This window comes from Microchirus variegatus (assembly GCF_963457635.1).
Source record: "Microchirus variegatus genome assembly, chromosome: 6".
NCBI lineage: Eukaryota > Metazoa > Chordata > Actinopteri > Pleuronectiformes > Soleidae > Microchirus > Microchirus variegatus.
In genome coordinates this window covers 2,977,665-2,996,913 of record NC_139807.1, presented here as the reverse complement: position 1 = coordinate 2,996,913, position 19,249 = coordinate 2,977,665, and the positions used below count along the sequence as shown (strand labels likewise).

The 19,249-nt window shown below is 43.0% G+C and overlaps 1 protein-coding gene across 1 annotated transcript in view; it reads left to right on the top strand.

Annotated features, from left to right (window-relative positions):
* Positions 1-19,249, top strand: part of afg2a (AFG2 AAA ATPase homolog A) — a gene marked incomplete at its 5' end in the record, with an annotated part of 115,789 nt that overhangs the window by 11,838 nt on the left and 84,702 nt on the right. The window contains 2 exons of the mRNA XM_083891640.1: positions 9,129-9,283; positions 16,353-16,562. Of these exons, the coding sequence (XP_083747766.1) occupies positions 9,129-9,283; positions 16,353-16,562 (365 nt within the window). The remainder of the gene's footprint in view (positions 1-9,128; positions 9,284-16,352; positions 16,563-19,249) is intronic.

Genomic DNA, 19,249 nt, shown 5'->3' with positions numbered 1-19,249 from the left:
TATATAATTGTTTGGTCCTTTAAAGTGTCTTGTTTTTGTCCCTAAACCAAGATGAATCAGTTCTAATGATTTCTGGAAAATATTCACATTCAAGAAGCTGAAAAATCAGAAAAACTAAAAAATTAATCGATTATTAAAATAGTTTGCAATTAATTTAGTGCTCGATTACCCTAGAATTTTCCACTGAATAACGTAACTTCTTATGAAAAAGTACCTTCTACAGTAGAAATGGCTGATGTTGAGACTTTTATTTTGGTGGTCTAACATTTTGGCAGAATTTGCTAACAAAGATCAGCTAATAATAGTCTTTAAATAAGACAAATCCACACAGCTGTTGTTTGGAAAAAACCAAGTGGATATATATGTGGAAAACAAGGGTGTTGTATAATTTAAATCACATCCTCCTTCCCCTCCATGTGACGTCGTAACCGCTGATTTCCTCTGATCACATTCCCACAGACGCTGCGTTGACCCTGTTCCCAGCTCAGTGCAGATCATAATAATAATACAAAACCACTTCTCATAACGAATCCCTGTAGGTGTTTTTGCGCGGTATCAGAAGCCGTCATGTGGTCTCGTCGAGCCTCGCGGAGACTCCGGGCGTCTCTGCTGCGTCGTCCGTTCGGCTGCTGGCGTTCGGGGCTGATCCTTGGCGCGAGCGCATGACTCATTTCCACAGTCTAAACACAGCAAATTGTGTGTGTGAGTGCGCACGTTTGTTCCAGCGTGTGCACGGGGCGGGGGTGGGAAGGCTTTTCGAGCTTGTTTGGTTTGTGCCACATCCGGACGCGCTGTTTACAAGCCTTTTCTAAACAGGGGGAAGCCCGCTGGAACAAAAAAGAGCCGGTAAAATTGATTATGGAGAATAATAAACAAGCAGCTCCGCTCTGTGTAAGCTGAAAGCTTTTTGTTTAGCCGCTCGTTTTGACCGGAAAAAAGAACTGGCTCGATATTTGGCGTCCACTTCTTCCACTAAGATTAAAAGGCCCAAATACTTTAAGTAGTAAATGTGTGAAGTGATTTGGTAAACACACTTCAGAATACATTTACTATTTTTGAAAGAGTGTCCCGGACAAGACGGGCGGCAGTCCATAAAAGTTTGAGTCATGAGTGCTCACGTGGCTCCCCACACCACCGATATGTTATTACTTTAGTTTCTGATTTATCTCCGTATAAAATCGTCATATATTTGTTGTTTACCCTACTAAGGCAGACAAAGAGACAATCTAATATAATTAGTACAGCTGATGTAGTAGTTTAAAAATGTGTGATATTTATGTTGTTTTGTATGTATTCAGATTAATCCAGACAGGTGTCACTTTTAAGTAATTAAAAAACATGATGAAAAGTAGCCAAAAATATTCAAATCCCGAGTCTATTTATTAGGGATGAGCCCAGTATCAGTATTGGTCCGATACCAGTCAGAAACCTAAAAAAAATGTTTAAATAAAAATCAGCAACCACATTTTAGCTGAGTCATGTTGTTTAATACTGTTTAGTTCTTCTTTATGGTAGGAGAATGACTAGCTAGCTAGCAAGCTATAATTTTAGATGAGAAAACACAGCTAGTTAGCCAAGTATCTGTCCGTCTGTCTGTCTTTGATTTTAGATGACCTCTTTTTTTTCTTTTTTTTAAATAAAAATGGGTAGACAGAACAAGACATTTCCAAGAACATTTATATATATATATATATATATATACAGAACATTTATTTGTTTACAGTTGTGCTGCTGTACAGCTAGCTAGCCAAGTATCTGTGTAGCAAACTGTCTATGTTGCAAGCTATCATTTTAGCTAGCAAGCCATCGTTTTAGATGACAATAAAACACTGCTAGCTAGCCAAGTGTCTGTTCATCCGTCTGTCTTTGTGTGTAGCAAACTATCTATGTAGCAAGCTATCATTTTAGCTAACAAGCTATGATTTTAGATGACAAGAAACACAGCTAGCTAGCCAAGTATCTGTCCGTCCTTCCGTCTGTCTATCTGTCTGTCTGTGTAGCAAACTATTTATGTAGCAAGCTTTCATTTTAGCTAGCAAGCTATTATTTTAGATTGACAAGAAACACAGCTAGCTAGCCAAGTATCTGTCCGTCCGTCCGTCTGTCTGTGTAGCCAACTATTTATGTAGCAAGCTTTCATTTTAGCTAGCAAGCTATTATTTTAGATGACAAGAAAACACAGCTAGCTAGCCAAGTATCTATCCATTTCAATATTAAATCACATAATCTAAAATAACATCAGGCATATGTTTCTGCCTCTGTCATTTATAAACAGAGAGTATATCCTTCAGTTTCAGATCATTTTGGAGATTATTCCATTCAAAGTGAGCTTCGTATTTAAACATCCCCCCCCCCCCCCCCCCTCGCTCAGTTCAGTTATGGACTTTTTCACCCCGAGTGACTGATGTCTGTGGTCGACGAGTACATTAAAAGTTCACTCGTCTGCGTAGACACGAGGACGACAAACGTCGCCAGAAAAAAAAAAAACGGAGCTGTGTTTTGTGAGTGTTCTACATCATTTGTGCTGTGGGAGAGCAAATGGGCCAAACAGAGCTCAATGCTCGCCGGTGTTTACAGCGGCCGCTTTGCCTTATAAAGCGCTTTTCCCCCCAACTTCTCTGTCCTTTTAAAGACACTCGTTGGAGTTTTTCGGGACGGGTCACATAAATATCAGCGGGATCAGCATGTGAAGTTTATTTGAGGCCTCTGTTTATAAAATCCGGAAATGTGCGGCTTGTACTCCTTAACCCTGGCTCTTACCTTTACCCAGTGACAGCTGTGGATATGTGTGTGTGTGTGTGTGTGCGCGCTTGTATTTGTTACCTCTTTAGGAACTTTTTCTGGCATAAACACTGACCTTGTCAGGACCGGTAGTCCTCGTGGAGACCAAAACCTGGTCCTAATTAAGGAGAACATCATCGCTGAGGTTGGGACTAAGATTTAAGTTGTAGTTGGGTTAAAGTTAGGGTTCGAACAGATGTTTCAAACTCGTGGCCCGTCACTTATTATTATTAAGTAATAATAATGAGTTATTTCTGTATATTTTTTTCTGTATTCATTTTGCACCATTAATACATTTATGTTGTGAATCAATCCATATGAAAACAAACACTTTTATTTTGAAATGTATGTGAAATATCATCATAAATACATTTTAGGATAACTTAACTAAAAAAAAGTGGCCTTTAAGTGTATTTTGTGTTATGTTTGAGTTAAAAACATATGTTACCTCTTAATTTGTACCATGAGGTGACCTCACACAAGAGGTGTGAGTATAAAACACGTCCTTTTGTGTCTATTTATTGTACTAAAATAATTAAAGAATGGTGTTCACTCTTCAGAGAAGGCAGATGTTTCTTTTATTAGGTCAGGGTTAAGGGTGAGGAAATTCATTATATCACAGATTCTCCTTACAAATGTGTGTCTGCACATGTTTCCAACATGTTTGCAGTGTGTGTGTGAATACATTTGTCTTTGTCCTCTGTGTGTGTGTGTGTGTGTGTGTGTGTGTGTGTGTGTGTGTGTGTGTGTGTGTGTGTGTGTGTGTGTGTGTGTGTGTGTGTGTGTGTGTGTGTGTGTGTGTGTGTGTGTGTGTGTGTGTGTGTGCACTTTAAGAGGACATATTATTGTGGTGTTCCGGCTCCAGGAACAGATGTTGGGTATTGTAAATACAGGTGCAAAGGCTGTTCCGGAAGCCCCGGCGAGTAATGAAAACGTTCCTGTGGTTTTGTGAGTGCTGTAATGCCCAAAGTATTTGACAATTCATCTGAGGACAAGCGCCGCTGGAGAGCTGCGGCCCGAGCTCGCGGCCGCTCCATGCACAAACCACAGTCCTGATTCGTCCTCCCCGTTGAAATGAAGTTTGAAGGAGGTTTTTTTTGTGTTTTTTTTTTTTTTTTGTACAAAAAACTTCCACTGCAACTTGACCTCAGTAAACCTCCCTCCTCATTGTTTCTGCCGCTCGCTGTAATTTGAGATGTTCTTGCAGTTGCACGAATGAAACACCTTTATTCGATCGCATGGCACAGCACAGTGATATAATAAGTGTGGAGGTTGACCTATGTGGACTTTATTGGTGATACGGACTGATATTTGGCCGGGCAACACACTTATGTATTTTAGATTAAAAATGTGTACATTAAATAGGTAAATTGGGGGATTTGGATGAAACAAAAACAAAGTTTTAGTGCATGTAGAAGAATTAGTCAAGTTACTTCGATGAAAATGTGCAAAATAACAGAAATAAGTACAACTTTGCTGATTCAATCGCAACAATCTGCCAATTCTGGTTGTTAATAATGTCAAAAGTTGGCCCGATTGCTTTATTAATTAATACGTCTGTCTTTATACAGGTGTAAAACACTTCCACTATCTTTCCTGTGCTCTTTTTGTCTTGAATATTGTACATTTTTATCAATTTTTCTTCAAACTGAGCTTCCCGTAGTCGGTCGATTTCCTCTACAATCTGTGGCCATTATATGGATTTTTCACATTAAATATCACCGTTTCCCCACATAAAAGTGCCATAAACCAGACTACTGTGGATTTTTCTTCTTGGCTTGAACTTTAAAGTGGGATTTACTTGAGGAACTCTTTAGAGATGTGGTCCATCTATGAAACGACACTGAAATGGACTCATTAAAATTGGTTTCTATTGCATTCATTCACTCTACACTTCAATCTTTCTGCAGTCGTTGACTCAGCTGAGTCTATCTATACAGATCTATCAAAAATATATACTTATATATCGTAATCTGCTCTTAATCCTGATCCTAGTCTCGGCTGCAGAGCTGATGTATTGGATGGTTGCACTCGTGTCCGTGTTCCTCCACAGTGTTTATAGGAAGGACTGACTGTGCATCGCCATTAAATATCAGTGGTTTTGTAATTACTTTGTAATTACAGGCGCTCGAGTCTCAGCCCTCCAATCCAATTTCTGTGTTTTGTTTTTTTTTTCCTCCGTTTGCGCAAAACACAAACATGCGAGATTCCAGTCGTTGCTCTTTCATCAACACTCGGTCACTAATAGAAGCCGATTGATGGCTCATTTGATGGCCGTTCAACCTCAACATCAAGAATCAGAGCCTTCGCAGATGCTTTATGTCACTATGTGATGATTCACAAATTCTTCCTCGTCTTTAGTAGTGGGGGGGCCAGGTCGTTGGTGACCCTCGGGGACAAGGTGGTGAAGGTCTCTTTTTGAACCCACGCGGTGTAATTAAAACCATTCGTATTGGGGAAAAAAAACCACAAAATAGCCCCCCTGCCCTTCTTTCTTGCCCCTACAGCTCTGTGAAATTAGTTTCTCCCTCTTCTCCATACCTAGTTGGAGCCTTATTGTTGATGTTTTGCAAATGTGCATTCTTGTACATTTAGGGGGCCCCTTTTTTCCCACTCCATCTCTCTGGTGAATTCGAAGCATTCTGGAATGGAGTGTAAAAAAAGAATGAAAGAGGGAAAATAAGTCCACATAAGGTTCAGATTAAATTGTGTTGTGTTGCTTCTTTTTTTTTCTTCTTTTTTTTTTTTCCACCTCCCTTCTCATCGGATGTTTTCATAACTAAACCAAATGTGAGCTCAGAGTCAGCCAAGAGCAACCAGGAGAGAGAGATTCCCCAAGGCAAAACGTTGAAGTCACGTCGCTGAATTAAGTTTCCGCTGCCCTCCGGGCGTCCAGGCAGGACTCTAAGTTCTGAACCCAATTTCCCCTGTGGTCAGGATGTTTCTCTGCAAGGCCTTTTTTTTTTTTTTACGACTGCTGCCAAAAGCAAGGCTATCTCCAGACAGATTGGTTTCCTTCATAAACATTTGTCACCTGCGTTCCTCTGCCACGTTGAAGTAGCTGCAGCCCAGAATGCTAAAGTTCTGCTCTTGCACTAAATGTTGACATTGAAACCCGAAAAAGGACTCGTTCCCATCCTCGCAAAATCTGTCTTCTACCATCGTACGAACCTTTAGAAAATGATCAAACGCTGCAGTTTTCCATCGTATTCTCGGCAGTGAAGCACATGGCGCTGTGCGGCTGCTGCTCCTCATCTCCCTCCTCACCCCAGCTTCCTTCCACATCCTGTCCTGTCTTGCCCCCTTCCCTTCCACTTGGACCAGATGTTTTTGTGCAGCCTAAGCAGCGCCGGGTCTGAAGCATTAACGCAGATGAAGAGCTAAAGCGGGCAGCCAGGTGGAATGATGGGATGTTTAGACCTCTGGGGGATCGAGAGCAAGGAAAGGAGGGTGGGTGAATGGAGATAGAGAGAGAGAGAGAGAGAGAGAGAGAAAAGGAAGACATCGTATATGTACGCCAGGGGAGCGAGGGGACTGTGGAATACATTGGCCTCAGCTTGGCCAACGCACAAAAGACAAATGTGCTCGTATTAGTTGCGTAGTTCAACTTTTCCTCCTTCTCTTTTTGCTCTCGTTCTGTCTGTCACTCCTGGAAAATATAAACAGGATGCAGTCTCGTATGATCGTAAATCCCCTCTCGTCTGCTCCCTGGCCTCCAGCCCTGGACCACGTCCGTTCCCTTCCAGTCCTCGCTATCCCCCAACTCCTGCTCACACACACACACACACACACACACACACACACTCCCGACCCGCTGCAGCTCAGAAGAGGAAGCCAAGAGTTTATCTGCGTGCGTCTGTGTGCGATGTACGGTTTGGAAACAGAATGTGGGCTTGGTTGTGTAACAGCTAATCGTTGCCCACATTTACCGTGACATTCACATGAAGAATACCTGTCCTCCCACCTCAGGGGTAAAGGGTTAAATCCTCCCAGCTGGACGCAAGCTGCGTTGCTCAACGTTTTTGCCTCTTTTTCACAGGTTCTTCCAAGCCAATTTAACAAAGTTTGCAATATTGCAACCAGACCTCATTGCAGGTCCCAAATGTCAGGGGGAGAACATTGCAATCAAGAAAGCACTTGAGCGATAGTTTGATTATTTATACGATGAACAGCACGTAAAGTTTTAAGTTTGTTTCTTCATTTTTTTTTGGCTGAATTATTGCACAAATCTGAAAAGAAAACTCTGGTTTTAATTAACTTGGTTAACATATTTAGGAAACAACGGGAGATTGTCGGCCTCAGACGTGTTCACACCAGCAGAAGAATGTCCGGAAGAGTCTGAGGAGGAGGGGTTGGCACCTGGCTCAGGACAGTCCAGAACAACTTTTGTGGACCTATGCTTTCTCATCAGCCGTTTTCAGACATGAACTCTGGGTAATGTTCGTAGATTTGGGTCCAGGAATTCTCTGGAGCGAGAACTTTGACCGGCACCACGTCAGTTTTTGGAGCAGGAAGTTTAGACCTATTGGACTATAACAGCTATCAATCACACTGGTGTCCACTAATGTGTGCCATGCTTTAACGACAATTTTCTACCAAATGGGAACATGAGTTTTAACTGCTACTGGCCCGTAGTGCGAGGGACCCATTGTTCCAGTTGCGATTATTATTATTCTCCGACATTGAGTTGACCTGCATAAAAACACGACGGTTGGGTCGGTGAAAAATGCGATAGTGGAATAGGCCACGGATCCGGTCGTAGCCCCAGGGCTCTGTAGCGCCCCCAGAAGTCAGGAAATGGTCATGGCATGGGAAAGTGGCCAAAATTGGGTTAAATGCTAAGTTTTTCATTGTTTTCTTTAAGTTGCACATAGTTGTTCCGAGTTTAACCAAATTTGGTACACTTGTTGCAATCATGATTCCACACACATTTTCAATGTACTTACATTAGCTCCGCCTGCCCAGAAGTCAGCCATTTTGGAAAAACTAAAATGGCTAGTCTATGCATTTGAACGAACTCGTCCTAGCACGTTTGAGCTAGCCGCGTCAAACTCGGTCCATACGTTCTAGTTCAAGTTCAAGTTATTGATTGAAAGTTGTCAAAGGATTTTCTTGACGGAAAAACTAATTTAAAATTCCACTTTTTGACAGAACTACATGACATTTTTGTTGCATGTGGTGAGGGCCCTATGGTGACTGTGAGTCCTACAAGCAGTTCCTAGTTAACATTACTACGACTTCCTAGGCTTCACTTTTCAAGCCACAAGTCTACGTCTGTTTCTTCTATACGAGAACAGAAAATATTGTGTGGGTGACGCAGGTTCCAGCATCAGGAGAATCTCGGGGGAGATCCATGCTTCAATATTCAGGATGCTGGACCCTCGCTCGTTCACTTACTGTGGATCTTTGGGTGCTTTTCTGGAGCATCTCCAGAGAATCTCCCAGAGTGACTTCTGTGCACATTTTGCCTTCACCTTGCACTTCATGATGCATAAAGAGCATAATGCATGTTTGAACCGTTCCTGTGCCGTCAGCTTTAGAGCTGTGTGTGTTTGTGTGTGTGTGTGTGTGTGTTGTACTGTACGTCTTTTACTCACTCATCACCTCAGCAGGTCGGTCTTTGCCCAGAATTTGTCTCCTTGAGGTCAATCAACAAATCACTCCTCTGCTAGGTTCAACAAAGGCTCAGTCTTGATATTGACACGTCAGTGTTTGTTTTGCCGACTCCTTTTTGTTGAAATGTAGAAGTCTCTAAAACTTCGGGTATTCATACCGTAAGCACTTCAATTACACTTCTCTTCCTTTTGGCCTACTCTCTTGTCTATCCAATAATGCGGGCCCAATTATTTTCGCCTTCAGAGAGGGAATTAGTGTTCATTTTGAGATTTTCATTCGTTAGGCGTGTATCATCACAGCGTGTACAAGCCTGAATGTTTTGAGTACAAAGTTGGACTGAGTGCATGTGGGTTTGAAAAAAAACAAGAAAGAAAACCCTCAAGCCACAGCGACACCAGCGATGCTTCTTTAGGAAAACAAACACTGCTTTCACATCCCCTTTTTATGCCTCAAATCACAGTCTTTTGTTTTCTCTGTGATTCACCTTTTCTGTTGCAGCATCTGTGCCTGAATATCCTCTGCGGTACAAGCGGAGTCTGTATTTTTATGAACTCGGTTGAGAGTGATTTCTTCCTCTCATGTCTTCAAACCATGGCATTGTTGTCTCATTACATTTTCTGGAGTGGAACAGATTATCTGAACTTTTGCTTTTTTTTTTTCCTTGTTATATAGATGGGGCTTTTTATGATCCATTGAGACCATCGTAACACGTGTTAACCTCCTCTCCGCAGGTTTGCGTGCACTGAGGCGAGCGCTGGGAAGTTCCCACCAACCGTCAGACCAACAGCTGATGGGGACAGTGACTGTCACGCTGCAGGACCTTCAGTGGGCCATGTCTGTTGTGAAGCCCAGCGCTATGAGGGAGGTGGCTATAGACGTCCCTAAGGTACGGTCAACTCACTGCTCCCTCTGTACTCCACTTCATACTTTCCCCATCTGTTTGTTAGCAGACATCCACAATCATTTAATTATACACTCATTTATGCAGTGGTCCTCATGCCGCGTTTCCACCGAGTGGAACAGTTCATAAGCTGCTGGGTGTCCTCCTTTGTTGTCTTCTGTTTGTTGTGGTTGCACAACGCTAACGTGTTGGTGATGGTTTGCACTCAAAGAATATAAAACACCTGGTGAGAAATCGCCTCTGTGAGATCATGCACACGTGTGGCCCTTGAAAAAGCATGAATGGATCCGTAGGCGTATACTGTACGCACATGAGCGTCTCTGCGGGCGCAGAGAGTGGAAAGTATGACCCGGCCCTGACTTGTCGCAAAAAACCAACAGCAAAACTTTGGTTTCAGACTCAGCAAACATTAAATAATTCCCTTTTTATTCTTTTGATATTGATACCAGTAAGTCTTTGGTAGATACTTATTACTTGATTGGGGCTGCGCACAAGTATGAGCATGCAAGTTCAATCAGCAATCAGTGGCGTCCCACACTGCAAACTCCGGGGCCATCAGAGAGAGTGCTGTCTCCAGGACGGACTCGGTGACGCCAGGAAATGTCAGAGTAAGGACACTTAGTCCTTGATCCTCAAAATGCCTTTCAGGTTTCTGACTTCCCAAAATTGAAGACGGTCCCTTGGAACAGTTATTCATTGAGCCAAAAAAAAAACAAAAAAAAAACGCACACACATAAAAGTGAAAAATGCATGATTTCCCGGCTGTAAAAAAAAAAATGTGGATACAGGTTCTGAACCGTGCCAAAGTTTGTCTACATGTTTTATCACAGCGAGAGAAACGCAGCTGTTGAAAATCACTAAGCAAACAAAGTCAGACAAGTTTATTTGCACCTTTTTTGAGGAAAAGACATCACAAAGATCATTGCAATAAAAGATGCTGACATTCTATCTAACGAGAGCGAGGCCCGCTGCTTAGTGGCCAAAAACACACGGGCTTGCTTTTCTTTCTGGAGCGAGATGTGAGCGCCGATCTGAGGACCTCGGAGACCTGACGATGATATAAGGCTGCAGCATCTAATAAAACATCTGAATTTAATGAGAAGACCATGTAAAGGAATCGAGATTTGTTTTACATAAGGCATTTTTTTTAGAGAAGCCTTTGCTGCGGTTCCTATTTTCCGAACCACAAGTGACCAACGCACGGACGTCTCGCTGAATTAAGTGGACCTCGGTGTTGGAGAGTTGGTCCCCAGCTGTGGAGCAAACACGAACAAGTCCTCTGGAAAGAAACAAAAGGGAAGAACATATGGTGATAGCGCTACACGCAAAAAGACGTCGTTAAGAAGCACATGGATGTGCAGGAGACCCTCCCCTCACATGCCAGCCTGTTTTATAGCATCATCGTTAATGACACCATCTGTACTGGATCCTGTGTTTTGTAATCAGCATTAGTTCATCAGCATTAGCCTGGAGGAAGCAGACTGGTTTACATTACAGTCTCTCTCTTTTAAAGCATAAAACAAACTCATAATCCAAACAATATTGTCACTTATCACCGCAAAGAAAAGCTGAAAGCTCCTCTGCAGCAGCAGCAGCAGCAGCAGCCACAGAATCCCTGAACTCCCTTTTCAGTCCACTGACCACTGAATCACCTGCCCTTAAAAGACAGGGGTCAGGCGGAGGAAGAGTGGGAGTGACCCCCGTGGCCATTTTATCCTCCACTGCATCAAAGATGAATCACTTATAGCTCTCAGCAACTGTAGAGAGTGAGGGGGGGAGGGAGAGAGGGATGAGAGGACAGTGGTGAGACTCCAGGATGTTTTGGAGTTTGCATGTGTAAGACATAACGGACAGGAAGAGGGCTAACATCATCCTCCACCGGTAATTGGAAGCAGATTGGGTCGCTGACGGCTCCTGCCAGCAACCCCAAAAAAAAAAGAGATGAAGAAGATGAAGAAGAAGAAGAAACGTCCTTGCTATCCCGTCACCCTCCCGCCCCGCCTCCCCTCTTCTCTCTGCACTGAGCTCACCCAGAGACGCTCGGTCCTGCGGCCGCTTCCTGGAAACAGGAGACAGGAGTGAGGTTTTTTTTTTCTTTTTCTTTTTCTATCCCTTGGAGCACAGCTCAGCTGAAAGGCCACGCCGCAGAGCCCCGGACTTGATTATATCCACATGAGTGCAAACATTTGTTTCTAATCCATTTTATATAAGAAACTTCCAGCGGTGCCGGATGAATGCACGCCTCGAGTTCCCTCGGAAAGAAAAAAAAAAAAAAAACATTTCTCAGGTCGACGAAACTGGATATTTGAGTTTCGCAGATTATGGCTCTCCGTTTACGTTTACGTTTTGCACGTAAAATAAAAAGTCCGTTCTTAATCCTGACACGACATTCTCCCTCTCTCTTTCTCTTATTTAACCCGCATTGTGTTGTTTTTTTAAGTAATTGCCATCCACCGTGCAGTCTGGCTTTAATATTTGTCATTTGGCAGCTGTATAACAAGCCCATTTATTCCTCCTTTTAAACTTACTCCTCATCTCCCTCGACTGTCTGAAAAGTCCCCTCACCCTCCCCCCCTTCAACCCCATCAAAGGGCCAGAGCCTGAGAGGCCCCTTGTAAAGTTCAGAAAACAACAGTAAAAGATAATAACTGGGTCTTGTACCAAAAAGGAAGGGAGGGAGAACACATCACGGCGAGGTGTGAGTCAAAATATTACCCTCTAATTCCACTCGCAAACAAAAGCGCCTTTCAATTAATGTCGCTCGCTATTGTTATTTCTCACAATGACTCTGCAAAAAAAAATACCAGACTCATGACTGATTTGTGTTCAGATGATTGGCAGGTCACAGGATGTTGTCTGACAGCACAGGGGGTGTGGTTTTTGCGTGTCATTTCTTTAATTTACGCTCCACACCCTCCCCCCCCGAGGCGAGCGTTTGTCTTACTCAGCTTTATGACATTATATATACACTGTGAAATGATAGGAATTTGTGTGTGTGCGCCTGCATTGTCTCATAAAGACAAGTCACAAATCTAGTGCTGCAGCTATCGAATATATTTGTAAGTGAGTATTCCATATTTATTTATTTTTTTAAAGTTTTAAGTAGTACAATTCTCGAAACAAAAATATTCAATAGCTGCTGCAGCCCTAGTAAGCTATATTAAATCAGCTAACATCAATGTTAACGTTAGCGTGTAGCGGAACCCTTAGCAACCGGATGCCGAGATGTCCCAAAACTAGCCCTAACCCAATTGTTTGGAGGCTGTCTCTACTGCCCCCTACTGTCTGTTAGTTGAAAAACAGACTCACAAGAAGGGCGAAAAAGCGGTACAAAAAAGTGCCAATACAGTGAAGAGGATAACCAAATCTCGCTTATAACTCAACAAGAATCACTTGTTCTTACCTACAGGTGCAGAAGTACATGGATTGATGATCATTTGTTGTATTTATTCAAAGAAACACATTGTTTTCTGTGTCTTTTAGTCCATATTTTTCCATGAACAACCTGGGATGCGACCATAGACGAACAAACCAATCTCACTCTTTACTTTGAGAACTTTATCAACCTCTAGTCTTTCGTTTGACCTCTTCACCTTCTCACCCTTTCACCTCTCTCTCTTACAGTAACTGACGTCACTGATGCTTTTACTCATTGTGTGATGTCCCTGGGCCAGTGTTTACACAGCGAGTACATCACGTTAAGGAAGTCATAAAACATGCGTTGGTGCCAACTTTTAACACAGTTTACAGCGTGTTCATCATCTTCACGAATCACGAGTTTCGGACACAAGATCTTCGTCAGGACAATGCCTCCCCTGTCTCCGGTCTACAGTTCCTTCTCTGTTTCTTCATTTATCCCATTTACCCGTCTTCTATTTCTCACCTGTTTCCCCCATTTCTCTGTCCTCAGGCTTTTCCCCCCCCTCTATTACTTTGATTTCACTCTTCATTCACTCTCTCTCTGGGCCTTCAGCTGAGCATTTTTGCCTGCTTCCGGCGTATCTCTTCATCCACTGCAGCACTTCTTTTCTTTCATTCTGTCTCCTCCTCATCTGTCCTTTTCCCCACTCTCGCTCGGCTCTGTCCATAAATCCTACGGTACTTACAGTATGTGGCCAGACGCCAGGTTTCCATTAGGTGCTTCGTACCCCGGAGACGGCGCCGGTGGCCTGGGATGTGTTACCTCTGGACAGAGTGGAGGGAGGGAGGGAGGGAGTCTGTGAGGGGGAGGTGAGCATGTGAAAGACAGAGAGAGGGAGAAGAGGAAGTCGGACAGAGGGAGGGAGGGAGGTAAAGCAGCAGTATTTAAGGTGAAGATGGTATCACAGTGAGGAGGTCAAGTGAGACAGGAAAGGAAGAATGTGATGTAGAGATAAGAGACAGAGAATTAGAGGGCTGGAAGATGAACACTGCATTTACTGGAAGTCATTTGGTGACCTGCGTGTTGCCAGACTGTCACCTGATTAAAGCTGCTTTCCAGCTGTGGAAACATAGGCGGATATTTGACAGAAGCAGTGTTGGGGCAGGGTTACTCGGGAAGATAGAGTGGGTCTACTTTGAAGCGGAAGGTCGCGGGTTCAATCCCAGACTCCACTACACTAGTCTGCATGCCGACGTGTCCTTGTGCAAGACGCTGAACCCCAAGTTGCTCCTAACAGCTTGTAGGTTGGATTAGGATAAAACCATCTGCCAAATTACTAAATGTACACTACCGTTCACAAGTTTGGTGTCAAAAAATTTGGACAAAAAATTTCCTTATTTTTTTGGACGAAAGGCACTTTTTCAATGAATATAACATTAAATTACAAGTAACTATTCCACCCAACCAACATTCCAACCAACCAACCAACCAACTAACTATTTCAACCAACCAACCAATCAACTATTCCAGCCAACCAACTATCCCCACTAACCAACATTCCAACCAACTATTCCAACCAACCAACTATTCCAACAACCAACTATTCCAACCAACCAACTATTCCAACCAACCAACTATTTCAACCAACCAACTATTCCAACCAACCAACTATTTCAACCAACCAACTATTCCAACCAACCAACTATTCAGACGTTTTCAGCTAGATTAGCCGTTTACCACATTTACGATATATAGAGTGTATTTCTGATTCATTTAATGTTATATTCATTGAAAAAAAGTGTTTTTCCTTCAAAAAAATAAGGACATTTCTAAGTGACCCCAAACTTTGACTTGTGATGAAGCAATCTTGTCGTCTCTTTTGCCTGAAACTCCACTCTCCCACTGCATGTTGTTAGTGAGATGGAACAGAAAGAGGAAGACAAGAGGAATCTTGGCCTGGATCTTTTCTGTCTGCACCGAAAGTCCTAAAATATTGTTCCCCGGCTCCAGAGATTAATCGGTCGTCAGATGGAAGCTAACGTGCTCCAAGACTGTGACGCAGGTGACGTCACTGCATTGTGCAGACTTTTTCCTCAGCCTCTAATGGAGGATATCACTTTTTTGTGTGTCCAAGCATCAAACCCTCAACCCTTAAAGTAAATGAGGTTCAAGATTTACACTCACGTGGAGTTAGTTACTGTGGGAGAACTCCAATGATTGACCTGCAGAAAACTCGCACGGTACAACGTCCTATTTCCACACTAACCTGGTTTGTCGCGTGCATGTAAATGCAATCAGAGCGGTAGAAATGCGAGCGTGGGAGGAACAAGAGTACAGTGCAGTACGATGAGGAAAGAAAAAGAGCAGGTATGAAGTGATCAAGTTGATATGCAGAGAAAGGGGAGAGAGTTTGGTTAATGAAGAAATAGACAGGAAGGAGGAGAGAAATAGAGGGATTTGGATATGTTTCACCTCATCTGCTTTATCTCCTCCGGTTGTTTCCTGCTTGATCCCCTCCCTCCCTCCTTCCATCTGTCAGACAGACAACCATTGGCTGACTCCCTCTTGTTGTTCACTCTGTCGAGACTCTCCCCCCTCGATTCAACCCCAAGTTCCTCCATCATGTCCCAGAAATGCTTTTATATTTCCTTTCTCTTCCCACTCGTCGACCCCTGTCATCAGTCTGGAAGAACTTACTGTTCTCTCCGTCCAATTTCTATTTCTTTTGTTTTGGGAAGGCGTTCGTTGAGAAAGTTGAAAACGACCGAGATACGAGACGTGAGAACGTCATCGTCCACATCGGTTTGTAATCAGAGTTGGTTTCATTTTTCATTGTTGGCGGTTGTTTGTGTTTGAACTTAAACGACACCTTTTGGAAGAAGTGTTTTACGTCAGGTCAATGGTGATCTGTTATTAGAACTTGGACTTGGACTCAATCTCTTTGGTCAAACCTATTGATTTGAAACTTCCCCCCGAGTTAAATCTCATGATAAAAAGTTTTCCCTTGAATCCTGGCTCTACCGAGGTTTCCCCCCGGTCTGCAGGGTATCTTACTGTACTCCCGACTTCTTCCCACAATCCAAAGACATGAAAATTGGGGGTTTTGGTGAAGTGAAGACAAAATGAGTGTGAACATGAGTGTTATCTCTTCGCATGTTGGCCATGTGATGGTGGGATTGGCGCCAAAGATACACAAATTGAAAGCTCTGCTGTTAATGCACGTGCAGTTTGTGGTCATATGGACAAAGGTGTTTCCTAGTTTGTGGCAACAATTTGAGGAAGCTCCTTTTCTATTCAACGACTATAAAGACATGGTTTGACTCTGAGTTTGGAGTGAAAGAACTTGACCAACCTGACCTCAACCTCCATCAATCATCTTTGGTATGAACCGGAACAGAGATTGTGAGGTCCAGGTCTTCTCATCCAACATCAGTGTCTGAACGAATGGACACAAATTCACCATAGAAACACTTGAGGAAAATGTTGAGAAAAGTCTTCCAAAAAGCTGTGGAAGCTGTTTGAGCTGCAAAAAGAGAGCCCTGTATATGTCATTACAGTGGCCATGTGTCATCTCCATCAGTTTCATCTTGTAAGACCATGTCGCTTACCTGTAAAATAAAACATATAAAGTATGTAAGTATGTCAATTTATAAGTGTAGTTGAAAGTTAACCTGATGATCTTTTTTCGTTCAGGTCCGCTGGTCAGATGTAGGCGGGATGGAGGAGGTGAAGCTGAAGCTGAAGCAGGCCGTGGATTGGCCGCTGAGGCATCCCGAGGCCTTCACCCGCATGGGCATCCAACCGCCCAAAGGAGTGCTGCTCTACGGGCCCCCAGGCTGCTCCAAGACCATGATAGCAAAGGCCCTGGCGAATGAAAGTGGGCTCAACTTCCTGGCTATCAAAGTGAGTTTTTCGTCAGTGAGTCATAACACCGGGGTGGTATCATCAACAGAGGATGATTCAGTGATTCAAATCAAAGAAGGTTAAAAGATCAAAGGGTCCCGTTTTCTTTCCCAGCAACTTTACTTTAAATGTGAACAAATAATGTATCACAGGTGTGGCTCCTCATATTCGATTCTTGGCTGAATGATCTGGCAAAAAAAAAAAAAACAGTGTACATGACTCAGTGAGAAAACAAGAGTCAGGGAATGGAGATTATCCAGAAAAAAATCATTCAAAATATATGACATCTGACTTACTGCAGGTTAGGCCTCTGCCAAGACGTCTTGAGCAGGTTGTCAGAAGTGATGCCATTGGCTTTTTAGGGTCGATGATTTGTTGAATCGGTCCCAGCAAAATCACCTTGTTTATCTTAACAAATAACCCAAAATGTTTCTGGACATAAAGGAGCTTTAGTTGAGAGTAATATATGTATATATATATATAATGACAGTTCTTTCAAACATTTCACACAAAGACGAGAATGTCATCTGCATATCATTAGCAGCTAACTGGACTTTGCACGCCTTTGGCACTGGACGCTGGGATTTGATTAGATGAATGCATTAGGACAGTAAGTCCTTGAACTCTGGGCTGGGATGAGAGATGTTTCCCTGATGACCTGAAGGCGGTCCGGCTGCCCAACTTCCTCCGCACTGAGCTTCTTTGTTTGACCTCTGACCCCCGTGTTTTGTCCCCTCTCATTCATCACTCCATCCTCTCCCCCCCCCCTCGCCTCCTTCGCCCTCACACATCAATGCCCCGTTGACGGAGATTGATTGATCAGCTTGTTGAATTGTTGATCAGTGGATATTTTGAAAAGCAGTTGCCATGTGAGACAGAGAGCTCCGACAGAAGCTCTCAGCCGGTGGACATTAAGCCGTCAGCTGCTGTGGCTTTGTTTGTCGTTGTTTAGCGTCGCGATGTTGTGGTTTCCACAGGGAAGCGGTCGCTCAGGTTTTCCAGAAATGCCCTTGCGATGGAGGTTTTACAGCCATTTACCTCAATTTAAGAAGGTATCGGAACATTAACAAATCGATTAAACGTGACGTTTCACAAGCAAAAGCTATTTTACGAGAGCTTAAAATAACACAATGTGGAATAAACCGTGTAGCAGCTTTGTTAAACCAATACTCAACATGATACCGTGCTCCATGTTCTGTATAACCAGCTACTGTCTCATAGTTAACGGTTCATTGTGTTTCCCATCTGATGTGTTGATTTCCAATGGCGTGTTTGTGACATTGAACGTAATTTACCTTGGCAGCAAAGCAGGAAGTAAAACTCTTCTATACTGGCAATGAGAAAATTGAGAAAAAAGTCTTAAAAAACTTTTCCTGCTCAAATGTGTGTTATTTCTGTCATTTTAGACTTTTTAAGCTATGAAGCTGGCCATTTTCAGCTATTTTAAAGACATGATCCAATAATGTGATAATAGCATTTTTTGGATTGTATTGGATTTTACGTTTTTTATCCAGTCCGATATCTGATCCAGTGATTTTTTTTCGCCAGTGTCCAGACTGATACGTATCCTGGGAATCACATTGCTTGGTTGTTCAGATTCCGTTTAACATTGAAAGGTCATAACGGGTCTCGGCAAGATCACATCATTATTATTATTATTTCACTTTCTGAGACGTTCTCCTTGTCGTTGAATGATTGCACGCTCATTCAAAGGCGATAAGAGACAAGTTGTACCCACAATCTGGTACTGCAGGTTTTAAGTAATCAGGAAGAGCATGTGCTGTTTGAAAAAGGGTAAAAAAAAACATCCTGTCCCTTCTCTAGTATCAGGTTTTTCCAGTGCCGCGGTTGCTTTGACATAGATATGTTATCCAGATTTAAACGTGGACACTTTACAGCTCGGCCTGTTTCCTCTGTGTGTGAAAAAAGAAAAGCGGCCCTATTATCATCTTGTCAATTTTAGTTTCCTCCCGCGTATCCACGCACACACACATGCAGCGCTCGTATCTCTCCCGTGTCAATGGTTTTAAACTCGCCGTGTCCAACCTTTGACTCTGCCACAGAAAGAGGAACCTGGGATTAATGAGTCAACCTCCACACTTACAGGCAGGAGACAAAAGGGCTGGGGAGTTAAGTGTCGTCTCCTCCGTCAGCCCAGAGGTGTTGAAAGGCTGGATTGCTGAGGGGAGGAAGTTCTTCTGAGCGTTGAGTGGATGTTTATCTGCTTCTGGAGTGAGGCAGAGAAGAAGGGGGGGGAACAAGATTAAAGAGTTAAAAAGAAAGAAACGCTTCACCTCATGAAATCTGTCTGCATAAGTGTACATTATCGTCAGAATGCGTTTGCCTCCTTTTATTGTAAAGTTTGTTCACCGCTCGCTCTCCCGCACCAAATCCCATTAAGAAAATCAGCGATTTTAGATCGCAGCAAACAGGGGTTACTTATCCATTTATGTCTCTAAGTCTAAATACTTTACCTTGTGACTTTAGTGTGTTAAATAAAAAGTTTGGATTTTTCCCAAGCAGCAAACAAGTCGCTCCTCATGTCGTCGTGAGATAAGAATGCTGATTTTCTCTATGTGCTGTGGATACTAGTCAACAAACGTCAGTTTCCTGAGATAAATTTACAGATAATTCACTCAGATATACAGCGCTTGTTAAACTGTAAAAACAAATGTCATGTTTTTCAG